Source organism: Cottoperca gobio, chromosome 11 (genome assembly GCF_900634415.1).
Source record: "Cottoperca gobio chromosome 11, fCotGob3.1, whole genome shotgun sequence".
NCBI classification, from domain to species: domain Eukaryota; kingdom Metazoa; phylum Chordata; class Actinopteri; order Perciformes; family Bovichtidae; genus Cottoperca; species Cottoperca gobio.
The window spans coordinates 13,285,943-13,307,689 of record NC_041365.1 but is presented as its reverse complement, the minus strand read 5'-3'; the positions used below and the strand labels follow the sequence as shown (position 1 = coordinate 13,307,689).

At 38.8% G+C, this 21,747-nt stretch overlaps 1 protein-coding gene and 2 gene segments (V, D, J or C); 1 reads left to right on the top strand and 2 right to left on the bottom strand.

Moving 5' to 3' along the window:
- Positions 1-2,132: 2,132 nt before the first annotated feature.
- On the bottom strand, positions 2,133-10,755 carry LOC115015976 (plancitoxin-1-like). Of its 2 annotated transcripts, none has more exons than XM_029443651.1 (9): positions 10,734-10,755; positions 9,018-9,099; positions 7,363-7,460; positions 6,940-7,114; positions 5,502-5,580; positions 5,068-5,232; positions 4,817-4,990; positions 3,121-3,183; positions 2,133-2,920 (listed from the first exon to the last, which is right to left on the bottom strand). In XM_029443651.1, the coding sequence occupies exons 3-9, from the start codon at positions 7,452-7,454 to the stop codon at positions 2,505-2,507; spliced, it is 1,164 nt and encodes a 387-aa protein (XP_029299511.1). In that variant the 5' UTR covers positions 7,455-7,460; positions 9,018-9,099; positions 10,734-10,755; the 3' UTR covers positions 2,133-2,504. The 2 variants fall into 2 exon arrangements, with proteins under 2 accessions (XP_029299511.1, XP_029299512.1); XM_029443652.1 differs by lacking the exon at positions 10,734-10,755 and adding an exon at positions 10,662-10,680.
- A 6,343-nt stretch (positions 10,756-17,098) lies between these two features.
- On the top strand, positions 17,099-17,783 carry LOC115015991 (Ig kappa chain V-III region PC 7175-like). The segment is given in 2 exon segments: positions 17,099-17,259; positions 17,475-17,783. Coding segments are annotated over 2 exon segments (361 nt in total).
- Positions 17,784-19,287: 1,504 nt separating this feature from the next.
- LOC115015984 (Ig kappa-b4 chain C region-like) lies at positions 19,288-20,976 on the bottom strand. The segment is given in 2 exon segments: positions 19,288-19,786; positions 20,822-20,976. Coding segments are annotated over 2 exon segments (462 nt in total).
- Between the last annotated feature and the right edge of the window lie 771 nt (positions 20,977-21,747).

The window sequence follows — 21,747 nt, the reverse complement described above, 5'->3', positions numbered from 1 at the left end:
CCACCTGCTTTACCGGAGGCCATTTTTTAATTAGGCCTATTTTTTTTCTTTCTGAAAGGTTAAAAATACGGGATAATTACGGGAAAATATTTAAATGGGAGAAAATCGGGATAGAAGTAAAAATACGGGATAATCCCGGGAAAAACGGGAGGCTTGACAGGTTTGCGCTAGTCACGGACGAGGCGGTGGCCCAGTTGGAGATGATTGAACTTTCTGAGGAAGACCGACTGAAACCTGTTCTGAGGGAAGGGACCCTTGAGTTCTGGAAAACTGTGCCAATGGAAAAAATATCCCAATGTCAAACGGGCTTCACTCAAGCTACTATCAATGTTTGGGTCAACATATGTCTGTGAGTCGGTGTTATCTACCCTGAAACACGTGCAATCAAAGTATTGATCTGTTCTGACTGACACACATGTGAAAGAATTGCTTCGAGTGACCACAACGGAATACAAGCCAGATTTGAGGAGGATTGTTCAAGGCAAGGAATGTCAGAAGTCCCACTAATTTAAAGAAGCAACATGCATAGGAAGACACTTTTTCACATGTCTTTTACTGAGAGTTTGTGTGAGAGAGTGCACACAATGTTCATTGTTGATAATAACTGGCCTCTGAATACTGGTAGGAGATGTGTCTGTCTGTGTGAGGGTGTGTGTGTCTTTGGGAGGGAGGGTCTTTGAGTGTGTGTGTGTGTGTGTGTGTGTGTGTGTGTGTGTGTGTGTGTGTGTGTGTGTGTGTGTGTGTGTGTGTGTGTGTATGTTTGTGTAAAGTTTTAGATTTTAATTTTGACTGCGTGAGAGAGAGGGGAGGAAGAGAGTGAGGGAGCACAGAGAAAGGCTGAGAACAAAAGAGAGAAGGGGGGGGGGGGTGTGACTGTGTGTATGATGTGGCTCTTTGCAGTAACGTAGTAACATTATTGGCTCTTAACCTCTGACTGGTTGGCCACCCCTGTAGTAGGGGGTCCGAGCTCCATCTCTCTTTCAGCTCATGGGACCCTTGGATTACACATACCTGTTTGCTACATCAGATAGCTGACAGCAGCACCCTTTGAAAGACTTCTAGAAGTCAAGTGTTGCCTCACCAGTGCAAAGCACCTTCAGAAAAACACTTTCCTCTGTAAATGTGCTTATGTTAGCCTTATGTTTGAAAACACCCAGACTCACTTTTATATAAAAAAAACATCAATATCAACAGATGTTGGGGATCAAAGTCCAGAAGAGCTTTAGTTGTTCTAGATGTTGGGGATCAAAGTCCAGAAGAGCTTTAGTTGTTCAGAATGGGTTTAAATTAGTATGCATGCTTGTTAATTAAGATGAAAAAAAGGTTTCCTTCTGAGGAGTGTGAAATGTGTCGATCTACAAGATCTTCCTCAGGCCTGAGAAAAAGTCGTTTTTTATACTCACGTTATGTGTGAAAGTCTTCATGACAAAAACAACAGATCCAAAAACATATATTGACACACGTCCCCTGTAAAAACATACTAGGACTAGAAATGATTAATCAAATTAATTATATTATTAGTAGGTATTGCTATGTAGTGCTGGGAAAGACTGACACGTGTGATTTAGTTGTGAATAATTTAATTTAATTAGTAAATATCATTAAATCATACTTTGACCTGGATGACCGGGAACAGGTTATTAAAGTGCATACTGTGTGGAATTAAAAAGGGTTTTAAATTCCTCATAATGAACCCTGCAGAGACCGTGAACAAGTTTTTATTTATTTTTATGAGGAAATTAAGAGACAAGTTCAGGTGTTCGTGACATTTTACTTTTTTCATCACAGAAAACACTGGTTTGTGCTTCGTGCCTACAAAAACGCATTGTAACACTATTCTTTCCTATAATGCACTTCCACCTTGTATATACATATATATATATATATACATATATATATATATATATATATATATATATATATATATATAAAAATATATATACCCTCTACTAATTCATTGTATCCCATTATCAGTGATATAACAAATTTAAATATATATTGTTTGTATTTAAATATGGATTCAGAAATGCAAGTAAATTTATATTCTTTTGAAAATTGTGGTGGAAAGTTTTAATCAAGTCCTTTGAAGTCTATAATACTGAAATGAAGATTCTTGAGAAATAAGCTTGTCTTTGGAGTATTTATTCTTTGCAAAGAAGGTTTAATACAATCATACAGAGTGCAAGCAGTCTGGGTGCGGAAGAACCCTGCTCCCAGGGTATTCATGTATTTTACAGACAGTAAGGAGAAGGAGGGGTGGAAGATTGCCACAGTTGACCCACAAAGACAGGAAGTAGAGAGGGGAGGTGTGTGTGGAGAGTTCCCACAGTTGCAGGAGTTAGATGAGTAGAGTAGAGAGGGCAAGAGATATGCTGGGCATTGAACCAAGTATTAAACAGTAGGAATTAACATTGACATATGACATTTTCCATGACACAATGATAAACAAATGCATACAGAATTGCAAACACAACTTAATAATAGATGCTGATTTAGCCCATCAATCATTTATCAGAGTCAGAGTCACAGTCAGAGTCGGTGTCAGAGGGAGAGTCTACATCCATCTTATGAGCTTTGTTATTATCTGGGCAAGGCTGAGTGTCCATAATAAAACCTTTAAACATGGTACGAACAGCTTCATTCTCGAAGCACAGTGCGCCCCCACGCCTTTTGTATTGTGACATTCGTCTGTTTACATCAGCAATACAGATCAACGGCTTATTATTATCTGTAGTTACACACCACTTGGAATGATCATTTCCAGCCTTCCACACACCAAAATTAGTTATAGTTATAGATTCAATATTTATCACTTTGTGTCCATTTTTAGGGCAGGAGGAAGTGTCTTGCTTGCAGGGCCAGGACTGGACTTTCACTTCACTGCTATATGTGTTAGCAATAGTGGTGTAAAGATCTCCAACTGCAAGAACAACAACACAGTTCAGTACTGATAATACACTAAATACACACTCTGCTGAGCTGCAAATGTTGGTGCCCAAAATCATGTAAAGAAATAACACAATCACAATCACGTACACATGAACAGGAAGACCTGTCAGCCATCACCAGCCAGCCTCCATCTCACCTTACTCAAGATAAAAACACGTGTTGTTCACCTACCAGCCCGTGCATCATCTAAGTTATCTGGATGTCGTCTTTTACTTCCAGCTGCTGGAGCTGACTCTAAAACAAAACAAAAGAAAAAACAGCAGAATTGTCATTATCCCAGGGGTCGGCAATCTTTACTATCAAATATATCAAAATATATATATATATATCAAAAATAACACGGCTTATTAATATATTATAGTTATATATAGTTATACTATATTTGTTGCATTTATGAAATGACAGAATGACAATAAAGGAAACTGTTGAGATAGTATTGCTATTTGTAAACTCTTTTGAAGAAGGAAGAAATACAGTGGCATGTTTAGGCCCACTTTGAAAACAAATTAAACACAGAACTATGCAGGCCTATTTGAGTCCTCCCCATATTTGTTGAATCAAATAAAAATGAAATGAATATAATATAAAAATACACAAAACAAAGAAAATACAATACAAAAATGAAATGAATACAAAAGTATCCCACTTAGAAAAACAAACAAACGTATATCTGCAACCTAACAGCTTAAAAAAAGTAATCATGAAAAAATAGGCCAGTTTGTATTTAATTATGTCCGTTTTCACCCCAGTGTCAGTGTCACAATATCACCTCAAACTCCAAGATAAGGTGTTCCCTTTGAAAGATTGTCCACTGTGCAACAAAAAATACATAAAAATAAACATTTAGTTCCATGTTTTAGTTTTTGTCAAAGCTACAGGGAGCCACTACAGAGGGGTTAAAGAGCCGCATGTGGCTCCTGAGCTGCGGGGGTTGCAGACCTCTGGTTTATCCTGTTAAAATGTCAACAGGGGATTCATCTTGCCGTGTGTTGTTTACAGTCCACCATGCTGGATTTGGTACCCATGCCATACATCATTAGAAAGCTTAGAAGCTCGTCTGTTTAGTGATCCGCAATCACAACAGCAGGTACAATCACCGCCTCAAACTAGCAAGCAAACAATCATAACATTGAGCCAATTCACCCATGAAGCCTCATCATAATCCTGTAATCAGTAATAATCCAAGAACAACAGTTCTGTTTCATTGCCTTCAGGTCCAGTAGATCCACTCCAGTAAGATGTATTGTCCATCCACATGATCACGTAGAGTGATTCTGACTGTTTTGCAAAATAAATTAGTGTTATCTTTTGAATGAGACCAACACCATGCATATACTGCAAATGGTTGAAGAGCAGCTTTTAATTTACTTTGGGTGTGTCGTTTTTAGGCATTCACCTACAGGGTAACGAGTTATGTTATGCTTTTTCAAATTTAAGGCAGGTGTTATTAGTATTTTCTTTACAGCCCCAACATGTACTTGACATGTACAAAGCCACAGTTATTTAGACTAAAAACTACTTTTTTGTTCTGACACGTTTCATTTCTGGAAAGACTATTCATGCATGAAATCAGCCATTTTAATCTGGATATGTCATTTGAGCTGTTTCTGCTGCAAAACAGTGATGTGGAATGGAAGAGGTGAACCTAATATAAGAAGTCACATGCTGTCATCCAATAATTATTATAATGTGCACACCAACCGCCGCAAATGTAAAAAAAGAGTGCTTGCCTACAGTAATTGTCTCAGTAGTGAAATAGCCATTTAACATAACATTTGATTACCACAATAAAAATGCATTCTTACTTTATAACAATGTAGTTAGTAATTTAGGTAATGCAATTCAAACCTTCATGCAGAGATCTCACCTTTAAACTGAAGTTTAGCAATGCTAAAAAAGGGCTGTAGTCCATTTGATGTCAGCGGCTGTTTATCGTTGGAGGGGGTTATTGATTTCCAGTTAACAACATTGATAAGTTCTGGAAAATCATCTGGAACATGATGGTCGAATGGGAAAGCTTTGATGTACTGCAGGTGTTTACCTGAAAATATAAATAGTCACAGTAACATTCAGGCTTAAATCTTCACATTTACTGTGTGTTTTAACTGAGCTCCTTACCTATAGCGATGAACTGGTCATGGGGGAATGTCACACAGATAAACGTCTGAGCATTTCTTTCTCCGCTTTGAGGCCAGAAATGGTTTTGATCTCTTTTGAAAGGGAACTGTGGTGTGCTGTGTAAGAGCCAGACTCCAGATTTATCTTCTTCCACCATCACAACTCCTGGAGAACATGAACAGTTATGCAGATAATTATCTTCTTTCTGCTTATTGATTTAGTTCAATTTAATCTGATATTCAAAGACACAAACTGCGTTTTGTCTTACAGTAAGAGCTGAAAGTGAACAAACAGGAGTCACAGATCCTCCATTCATCATCGTTAACTAATAAGCTTTCATTACACAATAATAGATGTATGTGAGACTAGTTGGATACAGAAGTATGACATTCAGACTGTTTGTTTCCTGTAAGAGTGATGCTTTCTTTATTTACCTTTACTGTGCCCAAACTCATCATCAGCATGACATCCTGGAGGTTGATCGCTGTAGCTGATGAATCCAAAATCGTTTTGCTATAAGTTATGCAGAATGAAGGGAAGAAAATGTCAGAAACATTATTTAAGAGAAGGAACTGGCCAGTACCAAATCTACTGTTTAAGAGTTTATTCAAATACAATGACCAACTGGAGAGTTCACGTCCGGAGGCTGATTTTATTCTTTCATCCTCTGAAAGTCCTCAGTCTGCATTTGTTGTAGTAAAGTTTCATGATGCTGTGGTTATCCTAGAGCTCACAACAGCTCATTTTATACAACAAGTTAAAAGAATGATCACACTACAATGAAATGGATATTATGGGGACTAGGTCATCATACATGAATACAATTTGCTCATTGAATCAACAACTTTCAGCTTTCCAGTCATACCCAATTTATGCAATTCCCCCACTGCTTAGGCATCCAGCATGCAGAAATATTCAAATACACCATTTTTAGAATAGGCAAAAAGAACACTGCAATACTTCATTTTAAAAAACTGCATGATTTGTGCCCTAAATTGCACGTGATAATCATAAAGTGGGCACGTCTGTAAAGACGAGGCTTGTGAGTATTCATGGAACCCATGTCCATTCAGATATCTTGAGGTGAGAGGTCAAGGGACCCATGTAAATACGGCCATGCCGGTTATTCCATCGGCAAAATGTAGCCTATCTTTGGAGCGTTATTTAGCATTATATGCTAGCATACCATAGTTGCTGTCAATGGATTGCTTAGCTTTTCTAGTTTCATATGATATCTTCACTCTAACTTAAGAAATTAGCCTGCTACAGCCTTTCAAAGACAGTAAAGTTGGCCGGGGCCACTGGTGATCATGTGGGCTGGACTAACAACCGTCACAGACTACAAGAGAAAAACCAGCAGTGCTGAGTAAAACCTCTCCCAGATGAAACTTGAAAACTTGGATGAAACAATTTCCATCAGATGTGTGCAGATCTTTTAAAAGGATTAATACACGTAACATCTGCGTTATTCATCATTGCCAAAGGTCAATATTTTGCAAATGCTTAGGCCATGGCTACCTTTATTTTATTAAAGAAGGAAGGAAGAAGCCCTTTAATTTAAAAGGAAAATAATTTATATGAATAAAAATGAAGGACATTTTTTTCAATTCATAATTTTTATTAATTTTTGTATATGGTCATAAATATCGTATCATGGACTTTTTATCGTGACATTATCGTACCGTTTAGTTTTTGGTATCGTTACATCCCTATTAAACATTCTTCACCTGATAGATGATGAGTTTCAAAAGTCTTTATTTCAAAAGTCTTTATTATTAGTTCACGACCATCATGTGTATCCATCAGTTTGAGTCATGGTTTAGTTTTCATCACAACAGAAACAGAGGGTTGCAGTTTAAAAATGATTCTCACCATTGATGTTTTTTCTTTTAAAATCGGCCGCAGGGTGTTTGCCAAGACACCATCAGCATGATCGATGAGCTTTCCAGATGTATAGGTCTCCTTCGTGTGCAGAGTTGAATCAATGTAAATATACTCTAAACCAGTAAGCGTTTTTCCTTGCTTTGGTGCCTTGTAGATGATGTACCTGATAATGAGAAGTGAAAAATCAATCTGCAGAGAGGACTCATGAGGAGTAAAGAAGAGCAATACACACACACTGCAGGAGTCTCAAAGTATAAGAGAGCATATGTGCATCTTCTTTGTACACCCTGACAGTGTTAATGTTGGCAGCTATTATAGATTTAGTCTTAGTCTTTGGTCAAAATTGAATTCAAAAAGATTTTTATTTGATTAATATTTGACTATATATGAAGTGGACTAGTGTTTCCTCACCAGTCCACCTCTTCATTCTTGTTGTTTCTGCAGGTCACATCGCCCTCGCAGTTCCAGCAGAGCACACTGACAGTCAGGATAACTCTCCACATAATTCCCTGAAACACACAATTTCAATAACAACGGCACATTTGCTTGGCTTGATTTTGAATTTGAAAGTAAAAGCAATTTTGCACAATCCTGTCTTTGTTATTAGTATTACTAAAGTTTTAAAGGCAATTACATAATGAGAAATATGTCTTGTAGAGCAGTGTAGGACATGTAAAACATAATGCGGGGGGGGGGGGGCACTGTCTAAAAACGTGGGGAATTTACAAAATTTTAATAGTAATTAAAACTGAATTAAAGCACCAACATCTGCTTAATCTGCAAGGAGTATGTCATACAAGTACACAGCCTGTAACTTCCTGTTGTCAGTAGGTGGCGCTATGAGCCAATACTGGTAAGTATATGTCTTCAGACCGTGACTCTTATTAAGCATAAGAAATTTCGAGCGTATTGGAGAATGTATGCTGAAACAACTTCCTGTTTTAAGGCGAATTGTTCAAAATGGCTGCGACGCCACGGCAATGTTGTTCCTTAAAAAGTCACGATTTTGATAACTTTTTTCACCATTAAGGTCTTTAGATGGTACTGACCAAATTTGAAGTCGATTGGGTGAAATCTGTAAGAGGAGTTTGTTAGTACGCCACCTGTAAAAGGCAAAGGATTGGTCACAGTTTTTAGGGGTATTTTTGCCCTTTGACTCCTTGATTTCTGACACTGTTGTAGGGGACACAAAGCTAAATCAAATCAAATGTATTTATACATCCCAATATCACAAATTACACATTTGTCTCAGTGTGCTGTACAGACTGTACAGGTTACGACACCCTCTGTCCTTAGACCCTCGAATAGCACAAGGAAAAAGTTTCTAAAAGAAACCCCACAATTAAAGGGGGAGAAATAGAAGAAACCTCAGGGAGAGCAACTGAGGAGGGATCCCTCTCCCAGGACGGACAGACATGCAATAGATGTCGTGTGTCAATAAGCATTTTTAACCTGATATTTGATGAATTACATTTTAAAAGGCTTTATTTTTAGCACCAGACTATCATATGTTTCCATCAGTTTGAGTCATGAAAATATAAACAGAGGACCAAAACTCTACACACACTTTACTTTGTGATTATTAGTATCTGCAGAGAGGGGCTTACCCTCTCATTGAAGGCTAAAACACTGGAGACCTATTTTCTCTTGATTCAGAAGAAAATTGATTCCTTTGACCTTTTCGTTATGCTTATTAACTGGACTTAAGTGCAGGACACACCAATTGCATTTACAGAATATTATGTCTTACATTGTAACGCAGTTACAAGAAACTGTAATGAAAACTAAACCAGGAACACATCTAATGCATTACAAACTAAGTCTAAGTCATTTCAACGTGTGTTCTCAGCATCACTTTAGGATTTATGCAATGCAATAGTGCACCTGAGGTGAGCGAGATGAAAAGCCTTTTTCCAGTGTCTCTAATCAGTAGATTCAATAGCTGCATCATCAGTGGGTATTATTTTGTGTTAGAAAAGGTCTCGCTCCTCCTAGAGAAACGTCAGTATCTGACAGAAAGCTTCCTTTGCCTCCTGTCCTAACATCTCTCACACAAGGGGCCTTACCTGAGTGTTGATGGAGAAACCTCAGATGCAAAGGTGGATGATGTCCAAAAAGTGAAGAAACTGCTGTCTTTCAGTCTTCTTGCTTTAATATAATGAAAATGATCAATGGTTATAAATTAATAAAAAGAATAAAAATTATTTGATGAAAAAGTAAATCTGCTACGAGGCTGAAATAAAGACTGAAGTTCTCCGTAAGAACAGGAACTGCCTCAGACTACACTGCCTCTTCCTCAGGCGTATACTGGAGCTGAGCAAAGAACATCTTAATATTTGGTCAAAAATGCAAATTCTTTCAAACTGTCGACAGATTAAACATCGCAGCTCTACAGAACGGTAAACTAAAGTTACATATATGGTTATGAATTCCTTCAATTATAAAATGTAATTTAATTTAAGTAAAAGTACAAAAGGATTAGCATCAAAATATACTTAAAGTACCAACAATAAAAGTACTCACTCTGCACAATAATATATATTATATGATTGTATTATAATTACTTTGTTAACGTGTTCATCACTTGAATGTTGCAGCTGGTAAAAGTGGAGCTCATTTAAAATACTTTATATACTTCAGGAAAGCTAATTCACAATAATATATCATCATTTATTAGTTGATATATATTTTGTATTAATAGTCTAAATCTGTAAGAAACAAAGCTTTAAAATAAATGTAGTAAATTTCCCTCGGGATCAATAAAGTATCTCTCTCTCTCTCTCTCTCTCTCTCTCTCTCTCTCTCTCTCTCTCTCTCTCTCTCTCTCTCTTCTCTATCTCTATCTATCTATCTATCTATCTATATTCTATCTATCTATCTATCTATCTATCTATCTATCTATCTATCTATCTATCTATCTATCTATCTATCTATCTATCTATCTATGTATCTATCTATCTATCTATCTATCTCTCTATCTATCTATCTATCTATCTATCTATCTATCTATCTATCTATCTATCTATCTATCTATCTATCTATCTATCTATCTCTCTAAAGTAAAAAGCTCAATATTTCCTGGAACCTTTAACTGGAACTCGATTGTTTCCACTGAACTTGGCCTTCTGAAAGGATTTTCACGGAAAGCAACAAACTGTGGTCTGCCATGGGCACCTGAGCAGGTGGGAGGAGCCGGCAGTTTGAGAAAAGATTAACCTGCTTTCATTTGCATGTTATAATCCTTCATACAAAGACGCAGTTCATATTCTCCATAATGTTATTTGAATTTCCATTTCCCCTCGTTATGTTATCTACCCATTGTAAATGGTTGTAGGAGTAGTATAGTTATGTAAATGATTATCACAGAGCTCTCATGATAGTTTTAATATGTGCAGGGTTCTTCCTGACCCCGTGCACGAGTGCATCTGTCGAGCACCTCGCCACAGGCCAAAACTCACAGGACTTTCCCGTGCCTACTTTTAACTTGTCCGCTACAGTGCTCCGTGTTAGATAACCACTAGGTAATGTGTCACCGCCAATTCAACACGTTCACAGATGTCTCAGTCAAATAAAAATGTTCACCGTCGATTCAACACAATTCATCAACGTGTAACTTTATGGAAATCCAACTAGATATAAGATTTCACGAGACGCTGGACACCTGGCCAGTCTCGGGAAAAGGGTCCCCACGTTCGTACAGGTTATCTTACCCAAATGTGTTATGGCGTGTGTAAGTTGGTTCAATCAGTATCGTGTAGCCGTAGTGTGGAAACTGAACTTACCCCGGGGCCGCGAAGAGACTCTCCTCCTCATTACCCAGTCCATATTAGTATAGATATCCACCATTTTAATCTGATGTGGTTTCAAAGTGTCCCTGTAATGTTTTTGAGCAGTGTACTTCCCTTTAAACACAGTTTAATCTCTAAATGAAAACAATGCTTAAAATGTGACTATGAGTACCAACACCATGTACTCTGATTATGTTTAAACAAGTACAACTGTATATCAGTACTTCAGCAAGCAAACTCTTTATGAAAGGTTCACAATTTAAATAACTCAAACTATTTCATTCTGGTAAAAACATTAAGAAGGTAATATACATACAGTACCTCCAGAATAAACCACAGATTATTCAATTCCATTCTTTGTAAGTGACACAGACTGTGGCTATGTTGAAAACCTCTTTTATATGTTACATGACCATAAATGTGTATTCATATATAGATATCGCCGGCACATATCTTGCAGGGGGTGAACCTCTCCTTAAGCCATTTTAGCTTTTTTGTTTTTATCAGTACTTTTTAATTGTTTGTGCTTATTTCTGGAGTTCTATAAAACATTATCACTCATACCAGACTTATTCATGCAGGTCAGATGTCTTCTATGAAGCCACCTGTAGGTGTGGTTCAGCCACCACTAGGCATTTAGCACTTTTAGCAAATCATTAGATATTAATTGCATCATCTTCCACTTCTCTCTACAACATGTGCTAAATTACAGAGAGCCAGTGATGTCTATAATGTCAATTCCTGGATATTAAATGTTCATCTGCAGTGGTCCAAGTAATATTTGTTGTTAACTTCTTATCACATGACATGAGACTGAGAATATGACCACAAATACTGATATGCTAAATATATAACAATTTGATTTTACTGGCAAAATATTACTTATTTTCTCTATTTAAAAATAAAAACAAGACATTTTTATAATACAGCTTGTCATGTATTAAAATGTATTCAGCCTATTTTAATTCTTAATTTAAAATATTTACTTTTTTCAGTAGCGTATGTGTGTGCAGTCATATTCTCACACGGGCCCTGGTTCTAAGAAATGCAGGTTTTGGACTTAAAGCGATTATTATCTAGTAAAAGAGCCAATAATGCTCATACTCATAGATATTCATTTTGTTGATTATCGTTGTTTCTTTCTGATACCGAGCTATTTGACACGTGTTATCATCACAGAATGTTGTTGTAAAGAAAAGGTCCATTTTACTGGTTTACATAAATAATGATTTAATTGTTGTTACAATGAGAAACCGACTGAGGGCGCTGTAGGACACAGTCGCTTTATGTACATGAAGTGGCAATGGGAGAGGAGAAGAGAAGATAAATCTGTAGTCAAGGCCCTCAGCCAGTTCATATCCGTGTTTTGGGATCCCAAAAAGGGTCAAATTTAACATGTCGGTTGTTTGCACAGGTCCTCAAACAAGTTCACATAAAGCACAACACGGCCTCACCATCCACAGAGCCAAGGTTTTTTTATTGGTTAAGTGGTCCTTGGTCTGAAAAAGTTTGAGAAAAACTGGTGTAGAGGAGTTGCAACCACCACTCTATCAAAGGGAAATACACTACTATGACATTTGAATGTTTTCAAATTTCAAAGTCGGGTCTTATAAAAAGGTTCATTTTGCAAACTGCTGACCTGCTGCTGTTATCCCTTAAACATGTGCACTGTCACTTTTGGACCAGAAGATGTCCCCATAAAGTAATGTCTTCAACTTTAAAACTCCAGATGGTCCACATGAGATTCATGTGAAACTACCAGTCTTACTGTTACAGAAACTAAAATCTGAAGATTATTTCTGTTCCCTTTTTCAGTTCCTCCACAACCATCTGTACTGACTGTTTCAACTAGGTCAGGTAGGTTGAACACTTAATCAGAAAATATTCTCAAAGCTCCATTAGGAGTAATCCATAAAGGGTGTTGAGTGCATTTGAAAGATAGATCACTAAAATCAAGAAGAACAATTATTGCAGTTATGAGAATTCAATTTGTGATGAACCAAAACAAACTTTAGGGTTAGTTAAAGGTTTTATTTGTCACATGCTCATACAAATGTGTGCAGTGCTACTGCTAGAGTTAAATAATAATAATAATATAATAATAAGCTTTATTTGTATAGCACCTTTCATACAAGAATTGCAGCCCAAAGTGCTTCACAGCAAAAACACAACAATTAGTACAAGATTAGACAGAATAAGAGCATTTACAGTACAATAAGCACAGTGTTGATGTAAATGAGTGTGAAGTACCATTAAAAATAGTATCAGAGCCATATTTTGAAAGCATGAGATCAACAATGGACCCCTGTGGCCTTTCAACTGGTTTACTCCCTTTGCTACAGTCACAACTCCAGTCCAGGCTAAAGTCATGGCTATTTCTAAATATCCTCAGCCTACAACAAAAAAAGAACTACAGCGTTTTTTGGGCTTAGTGGGGTATTATAGGAGTTTCTGTAGGAATTTTTCGACTGTGGTTTTTTCGTTGACTGAATTGCTGAAGGCCAAGGCAACATTTATTTGGTCATCTGAGTGCCAGCAAGCCTTTGAAAATGTTAAATCACTCTTGTGCTCTTCCCCTGTGCTAGCAGCTCCAGGTTTTCATAAAACATGTATGCTGCGGGTGGATGCAGAGCCACCTAAGAATTTGATTGACTTTGTGAATGGTTTTAGACATCGGTTGGTTGTCGCTGGTGGAATGGCAAGGGAGAAGTTACAACTATCTCAGAGAAGGATGAAGCACATATACGATCGTCGCGCAGAACGCCGTGTGTTTAGTCCAGGGGACCAGGTCCTTGCTCTTATGCCTTTGATGGAGTGCGCCCGGCTCTGCTTGTCAGCTCTATGTCCGTTGCGCGTGAGGACGATGGGGTGCCAGAGCCGGATGATAGTTTGTTGTACGGGCGTTTGAAAAATTCTGAGTCGCTTTGTAATTGGGACAAGCTACTCTCCCACATGTCAGAATCCAAATTGAATTGTGTGCACTTTTGCAGAAATATCCCCCTGGAGCCCCCAATTTGTCACAACCCAAGCTCTAGGGCAGAACAAACAGACGAAAAGGACACGAAATGCCAAAACATATAAGTGATTTATTTGCAAACAGGACATAACCTGGCTCGGGCAGGGAGAGACCGCAGCATCGCGGATGCTGGGCCTTTTATGGTCGTGGGATGCGCTGCGCCCAGGTGCTCCAGATCAGACGGACTGCTGCCATCAGCTCCACTGACACCTTAAAGATATCCAACACAGTGACTGACACAAGACAGGTTAAGCAGGGGCCGTCACACTACCCATTCTTGGTCTTCCCGTTTCATAAACAAACCCCAGTTTGTTAAGTTTTATGAAATCTACCGGTTAATAATAATAATAATTATCAGAGAAACTTCCTCTGGCAATTACATTGGCATGAAGGATAGAAGCAATAATTAGAACATTAAATATAAAGATAGTAATTCAATGATAATGTTTTATACTGTTATACACTGAGAAATATAAAAAGTACATTTGTCACAGTTAAATGGCATACAGTACCCTTAACATGCTCAGGTGCACATATGCAATCATGCATGGTGGTGCAAAGGACTAATTCTAGAAGCAATTAATCAATTACATTGGCATGTCACATTTTCAGTTCATCTTGCTTCAATGAATCATATACTTACAATGTTATTAAGTGCTAAGATAGCATGGCATGTCCCATCTTTGTGCATGAACAGTGAGCGCTGTTTGGTTAGTGACTTTATATAATCTGGAGCCTTGCTCTCTGAAGGGATCATCAGTACAGTTCAGGTGCTCATACGACAGCCAGGCGGGAAAGCAAGAATGAATAGTTTAGAGGGGAAGTCAAAGACGGCAGGCGGAAAACGCACCAAACTCTCAAGTCTGCCTTCATATCGAAATCATGTTAAATATCTCGGTGACCAAGAGCACAATTCAAGCTTAGAGCTTCACGACCTACAGGACAATGACACTGGATATTACTACTTCAGGTTTGACACATACACATGTGAAGGATGCAGTAAAGGATCAGTGTATTTATCTTTAACAGGCCGAGTTCACTGATAATATAATATAATAATATTTCCAGTTTTGTGTATCTAAATCTGGAGAATGAATTTATGATTTTGGGCTATTAAATTGACTTTTGAAGTACCCTTACACTGATGTTGATATCCTCTACGCCTACATTTGAAAGATTAAAAGTTAAAAGTAGGACATCAGTGAAATACAGTAGCAGGACTATGATCCTCCATTAAAAATGTACATATAGCACACAGTCAATTAAAGGGTTCAATATCTTAAACTAATTAAAAATGTGAAACCAGATAACCATAATGTTTCTTCTTTTAAATAAAACTAAAAGCTTATAAACAAATTATAAATAATGAAACTCTGTGGATGTATAGCCCACTGTTGCAGCCAGGAGTGTGTCTAAGGATGCTGAAGGCCTGTTCTGCTGAACTCGGGGAGCCCCTTCAGTGTATGTTCAACCTGAGCTTGCAGCTGGGGAGGGTCCCAGTACTCTGGAAGACTTCATGTCTCATCCCTGTCCCCAAAAAGAAACACCCTAGGGAGCCAGATGACTTCCGGCCGGTTGCACTGACATCACACATGATGAAGACCATGTAGCGGCTGCTGCTCCATCACCTCAGACCGCAGGTCCACCATGCACAAGATCCTCTGCAGTTCGCATACCAGGCAAAGGTGGGCGTGGATGACTCCATCCTCTATCTGTTACACAGGGCTTACTCTCATCTGAACAAGGGGAGTGGCGCCTTTAACACCATCCAGCCCCTACTCCTGAGAGATAAGCAGACAGAGATGAGGATGGACTCGCATCTGGTGAGATGGAGTACGGACTACCTCACAGAGAGACCACAGTACGTCAGGCTGAAAGGCTGCACTGACACTGTGGTCAGCACCACTGCAGCGCCACAGGGGACGGTACTCTCCCCTGTCCTGTTCACCCTCTACACCTCTGACTTCCAGCACAACTCTGAGCTCTGCCACATGCAGAAATACTCAGATGACTCTGTGATCGTCAGCTGAGTCAGGAATGGACAAGAGGGGGAGTACAGGAACCTGTTGGAGGACTTTGTGAGGTGGTCCAAGTCAAACCATCTGCAGCTGAACACCTCCAAGACCAAGGAGATGGTGGTGGACTTACGAAGTATCAGACCACAGCTGCAACCGTTGTCCATCGAGGGGGTCGACGTGGAGGTGGTCAGGACCTATAAATATCTGGGGCTGCAGCTGGACGACAAGCTGGACTGGACTGCAAACATGGACACTCTTCACAAGAAAGGGCAGAGTCGTCTGTACTTTCTGAGAAGGCTGGGGTCCTTCAAAATCTGCACAACACTGTTGTTGATGTTCTACCAGTGCTCTCTTCTATACTGTGGTGTGTTGGGGAGGAAGCAGCAAGAAGAGGGACGCAGGGCGGCTGGACAGACTGGTGAGGAGGGCTGGCTCTGTAGTGGGCACGGAGCTGGACTGCCTGGTGACAGTAGCAGAGAGAAGGACCATCCTGGACAACGGCCACCACCCTCTGCACAGCACATTCACCCGGCAGAGGAGCGTGTTCAACGGCAGACTGCTGTCCCTGTCCTGCTCCACAGACAGGCTCAAGAACTCCTTCGTCCCCCTGGCCATAAGACTGTACAACACTGTACATTTCAAACATTTCAAACATTTCAAACATTTCAAACATTTCAAACATTCAAAACAAAACAAACAGTGGTCAATGTTGCAGTGTATATTTGTATTTATTTATAACAGCCTGTATTTTTACTTTTGTATTTATAATTTACAGCCTTTATCTCTTATTTTTATTTTTACTTACTTTTTAATGGAGGGAGGGAGGGAGGGGGGGGGGGCAGATGTGCAATGTCATATGTCTTTTAAGCTACTGGATGCCTAAAGTGACATTTATATTTCTGATGGTAGATTTACCAGAGGATGAAAGAGAAGCATCTGAAAACTTTAATAATACATCTTTAGGAAGAATAAGGAAATGCATCAGCATCCCAAGCATCACCGTAACATCATCTTCCACACCAATGATATTAAATTATACACCACAAAACCTGCATCTTCCCTTCTTAATGTCCGTAATGTGATCACTAATTAAAGCAACTCTTCTGTCTACTCCCTATTCTCATTTTAAACTTATAAAAAGGATGAATTGAAGACTTCAGTTTATATGTTATCAAAATAATTCTTAAAATGAACCTGTCAGAGCAGAATCAGTTTTATGTTATGAAACCTTTCACCCATTATGTAGTGAAACATTTAAATAGTCAATGCTCTCAGCACTGAGAGGAAACAGCATGATATGTTGAGGACAGCTACACTTCACTGACTCTGTGTGTTTGCATACGTGTCCTGCCTCTCTGCTCCCAGCCGTTAAGAGATCAGAGTTGATCGGTGGCTGTCCAGGCCTTTCAGAGACACTGACACGCCGGCAGCACAATGATGATGTCACTGATTCTACTGCTGGTCACCCTGGGGCTCCTTGTTCAGGGTGAGACTCTCTTGTGAAAACTTTGCTTCAGGACGCTACCAGGTTCACCAACATGATGATCTGCTATGATGGAGAAACACTGAAACAAGCAGCATTTACCTTCTTCCATCTCTTCTCCATGTTAAAGAAATGATGCTCTTCTGTGTGGATGTTGATCTTCTTTCTCCAAACTGGATTTGTCTCAATAACCCTTCTGCTGTTTTCATGTTTTCCAGATTCATCAGGAGATATCATCCTGACTCAGTCTCCTGCATCTCAGTCTGTTGTTCCAGGTCAGACTGTCTCTATCAGATGTAAAGCCAGTTACAACTGCCAGTACATACCTTCACTGGTACCTCCAGAAACCTGATGAACCTCCCAAACTCTTGATTTATCGTGCTACTAATCGTCAGTCTGGAGTTTCAGGTCGTTTTAGTGGAAGTGGATCTGGGACTGCCTTCACTCTGAGCATCAGTGGAGTTCAGACTGAAGATGCAGGAGATTATTACTGTCAGCAGGGTAAAAGCTTCCCGTTCACACAGTGATACAACGTCGTACAAAAACCTCCTCAGCTGGAGAGGAACTGATCCGACTCAACAGCTGCATAGAAACTAAAAGACAACATATGATTAAAATATACTTTATACTTGTATTTAATTCTAACATTTTTAAACGAACAGTACTGACTCTATTAAAAATATTTTATTTTTATTGACCATGTTCTTACTCAAAGTTTAATTTAATAACCTTTCAGAGTCCAGCTCATTCAGTTTGATGTCAACTGTTTTTTAATTTAAATCTAAATCCATCTATTTATTAATATATATCTGTGTACCTTCGGATCAATTTCTTCCTTAAACGATTAATTGAAAAAGCAACAGCATTGTTAGTTTTATGTCAGTAAATAGTTAAATGAACATTGTATCTGTTTAGGGGCGAGGGGCGGGAGGAACTCTCTGAAGTCATTTCACAACAGAGTTGCCTGCGTTTGTAAAAGACACTTGCATTGGTGCTGCAAGAAAGGTTTTGGATATCGTGGGAATTACTGGAGAGACGTGCAGCGTCTTTTGAGAGAGGACTTCATGCCCCCTCAGAAGCTGGAGTCATAAGATTAGTGTTATTAGAAAACAGGATGAGGGGAGGGTAATAACAATAAAACATTACATAAATAAAATGTCCTTTCTTTCTTTAGATTAGGAGATTTGGAGAAGTGAGTCTTATTTTTAATCCAGTAGGATTGTGGAAAATGCAACTGTTTGGATGCAAACCGCCTCTAAAAACCACAGAAGAAGAACATGCGTCTTTAAATCACTGTCGAAAAAAACTTGTCCTCTTCTGGAGAGTTTGAGGATCGAGCAAAATCATTTCACTCTCAGCAGAGAACAACCTCAAATGACAACCCACTCTCAAACACGATTATAATTCTGACATCATTATAGTCATTTATCATCGTCATCATCATGATTATGACCATTAGCACAACCTGTACAGTTATTTTATTTTTGCACTGCTATTATTAATTCATATCATTATTACTGTAACAATGTGTACTGTTATCTATTGACTTAGATTATAATTTCATATCATGATAATGTGTACAGTTAGTTAATCTTGTTTTCTTTAGTTTTATTAGTCTAATATTAGTTCGTATTAAAATGTACGACTCGTGTACTACACGGTGCTACGAATAAATTATAAGAGTTTGAATGTCTACTTCCAAACCGGAGTCCTAGCTCCAGTGCTGCCATACTGTCCACACACCGGAGCCACGTTATTTTCAGGAGCTATCAGAAGGATTTTTCGAGGGCTTTTCTTTTGAAGTTACTTCCCAGAGTGCTTCTCTGCCTCTCGCCCATAAACTGATTCAATGATTTGTTTGATTATTAAGTGAGGTAAAAAGGAAGTCATGTTGTGTTTGCAGAGTAAATGATCTCAGAATGTTTTACAATAACAAATAGCAAAGTCCCTCATTATATTCTAGCGCCACGTAAATACTTGAAGATGTTAAGTAGAATATAAAGTCTGTTTAAATAATATCCTCTGAAACACTTTGAAGAAACACATCTTTATTATCTGCAAAGGTTAACAGTATACTCGTCATTATGAGCAAGAAAATATCACAATTTAAATCTTTTGGTCTGATAAGAGAGAGAGAGTATAACAGAGTGCAGACTGAGAGCAGTATCAGAGTAACACCAGTAGCAGAGTCCCAGTGAGTCCGGTCAGGACTGGGAGCACTGGTCTCTCCTCAGTGTCTCTGAGAACACAGTCTGGGAGCCCTGGGTGGCCTCACAGGTCACAGAGCCCACCTTCCTCCACTGGCCTGCAGGGAGCCTCAGGGTGCTGCTCCAGCTGTAGTGGCCGTCCTTCTCCAGCACCCCGGGGCTGCTGCTCTTCTCCCAGCTGATGCTGCTGCTGCCGTCCACCTTCCAGGCCAGACTCCAGTCTGAGGGGAAGCCCTTGTTGGCCAGGCACATGAGCGTGGCCATCCCCTGCTGCAGCTCTTCTTCGGAGGGGGGCAGCACCATCAGGGTGGGACGGACATCACCTAGGAGACACCAATCAGATTAGAGGACATGGACCACACAGCTGTCAATCAACCAGCAGACACGTGGACACCTTTACTGTGTGAGAGTTTCTCCTTTAAGGAGTTTCTGTCAGATGTTTGTTCTGCTCCATCAGTCACTCACTCACACATTGTTTCACTTCCCTTGAAGAAGCCTCTCATGCATATCAGCACAGAGAGAACCATCATACAGAACAACCTGAAATATATCAAACTACACTATAAATACAATAACTAAATCTGGACAAATGTTGAACATTTTCATCAAAATCATCCAAAACGTGAACGATACATTACTTTATTAAAGTATTTAGTGGATACATGAACAAATACAGGAAACGAGCTGAGGACAATCAAATGTACTTAATGTTGATTTCAATCATTACAAGATTTTCACAATTTAAAACAATATATGACACAATTTAAAGATTTTGCACATTTTGAAATACTCATATTCATGTAAAAACAGTTATCATTGAGGAAGTAAAGCTGCTCTGAGTTCTCCTCCGTTATCAGAGAGGAGAAATAAAAACATGAAAACTAAAGTGTTACAATTAAAACAAGATATATTTATCTGCCTCAAACATCCAAAAACTGAATTTAAAACATCACTCAACAATATCATATTTAGTTTTGGTGCAGAAACTTACTTCCAACATCCAGTCTGGTTCCTCCACCAAAAGTCAACCACAGTGATACAAAGTCATTGAGCCGCCGTACAAAAACCTCTGACTGTAGAGAGACACGGCGCTCTGACTTTGTGAGACTGAACTAAACCTACAAGCCCTCAAGATGCAGCTTCACCATTAAAGGTGAAATAATGTTTTATTTTCTATTTACATTTTTTAACTTTCACAACTGTAAGTTTATTAAACTTTAATGGAGAGAAGTTTGACTCTTTGTGCAAAATGTATACATTAACATGGAATTCATTATTTTTCCTTGCATACTGAATATATAGGAAAGCAAAAGAAACATTACTTCTGAAATAATATCATATTTAAACATTTGACTTACTTCCAACATCCAGTCTGGTTCCTCCACCGAACGTGTACCACAGTGATACAAAGTCATTGAGCCGCCGTACAAAAACCTCTGACTGTAGAGAGACACGGCTCTCTGACTTTGAACCAAACAGACTCACCAAACACATCCCCAGTTTACCTCCTTCATGTAATTACTGATTAAAATGATTATTACCGATTCACAAACTTCAGAAATGTATCGAATATTTCCTCATATATTCCTTCAAATATATATCTGCAAGCAATATTTATTTCTCTTTCAGTAAAATACATTTAATTTAGATGTTTCTAAAGAAAATCTCTACAATAAATCCTGATAAATGTAAATGATTTGAAAACAACATCTCTATGGTAGATTATGATGAATGGAAAATAACCATTGTGTTTATTAGTGTCTCACAGTGGTGATGATTTGTGTTGTAGTGATTTACAGTGAATTAACAAAACATTCTGGAAAGAAATGTGTCCGTCGAACTCAAAGCAAAGCCTGATACAAATGAGCACTGACACATTCAATACTCTGATAAAGTGATTGATCCATTGATAAACAGCATCATCAGAGTAATCCAAGTCCCTGTTGGAGTCAGTCAGAGCATTTCCATAGAGAGACACTTTGCATCAGCAGCACCATGCTCCAGTGCTCCGGGAGACTTTATAGTCCTGAGAGTTGAACACTGGATGACTGACAGCCGTCCTTCATGACAACAGAAGCCACAGAAATCCTCCTCATCAAAAACATGACTTTGATCTGCGTCCTCATCTGGACTCTCCTCTGCTGCTGCTTCACAGGTAAAGTCCAGAGAAACAAACTCCTCTCCTCTATGAACATCCGTCCCTCTGACATGAAGACGACAAAACCATGATGTGCTTTATGTCTTTGTCTCTGTATCCTCAGAGTCCAGAGGCCAGGTCACAGTG

Coding starts and splice junctions, on each gene's coding strand:
- LOC115015976 (XM_029443651.1), bottom strand. CDS start 7,454: ATGTGGAGAGTTATCCTGACTGTCAGTGTGCTCTGCTGGAACTGCGAG. Junction 5,233..5,501: donor TGAGTTTGGGCACAGTAAAG/GTAAATAAAGAA, acceptor CATGTTCTCCAG/GAGTTGTGATGGTGGAAGAA. Junction 4,991..5,067: donor TGACCAGTTCATCGCTATAG/GTAAGGAGCTCA, acceptor TTATATTTTCAG/GTAAACACCTGCAGTACATC.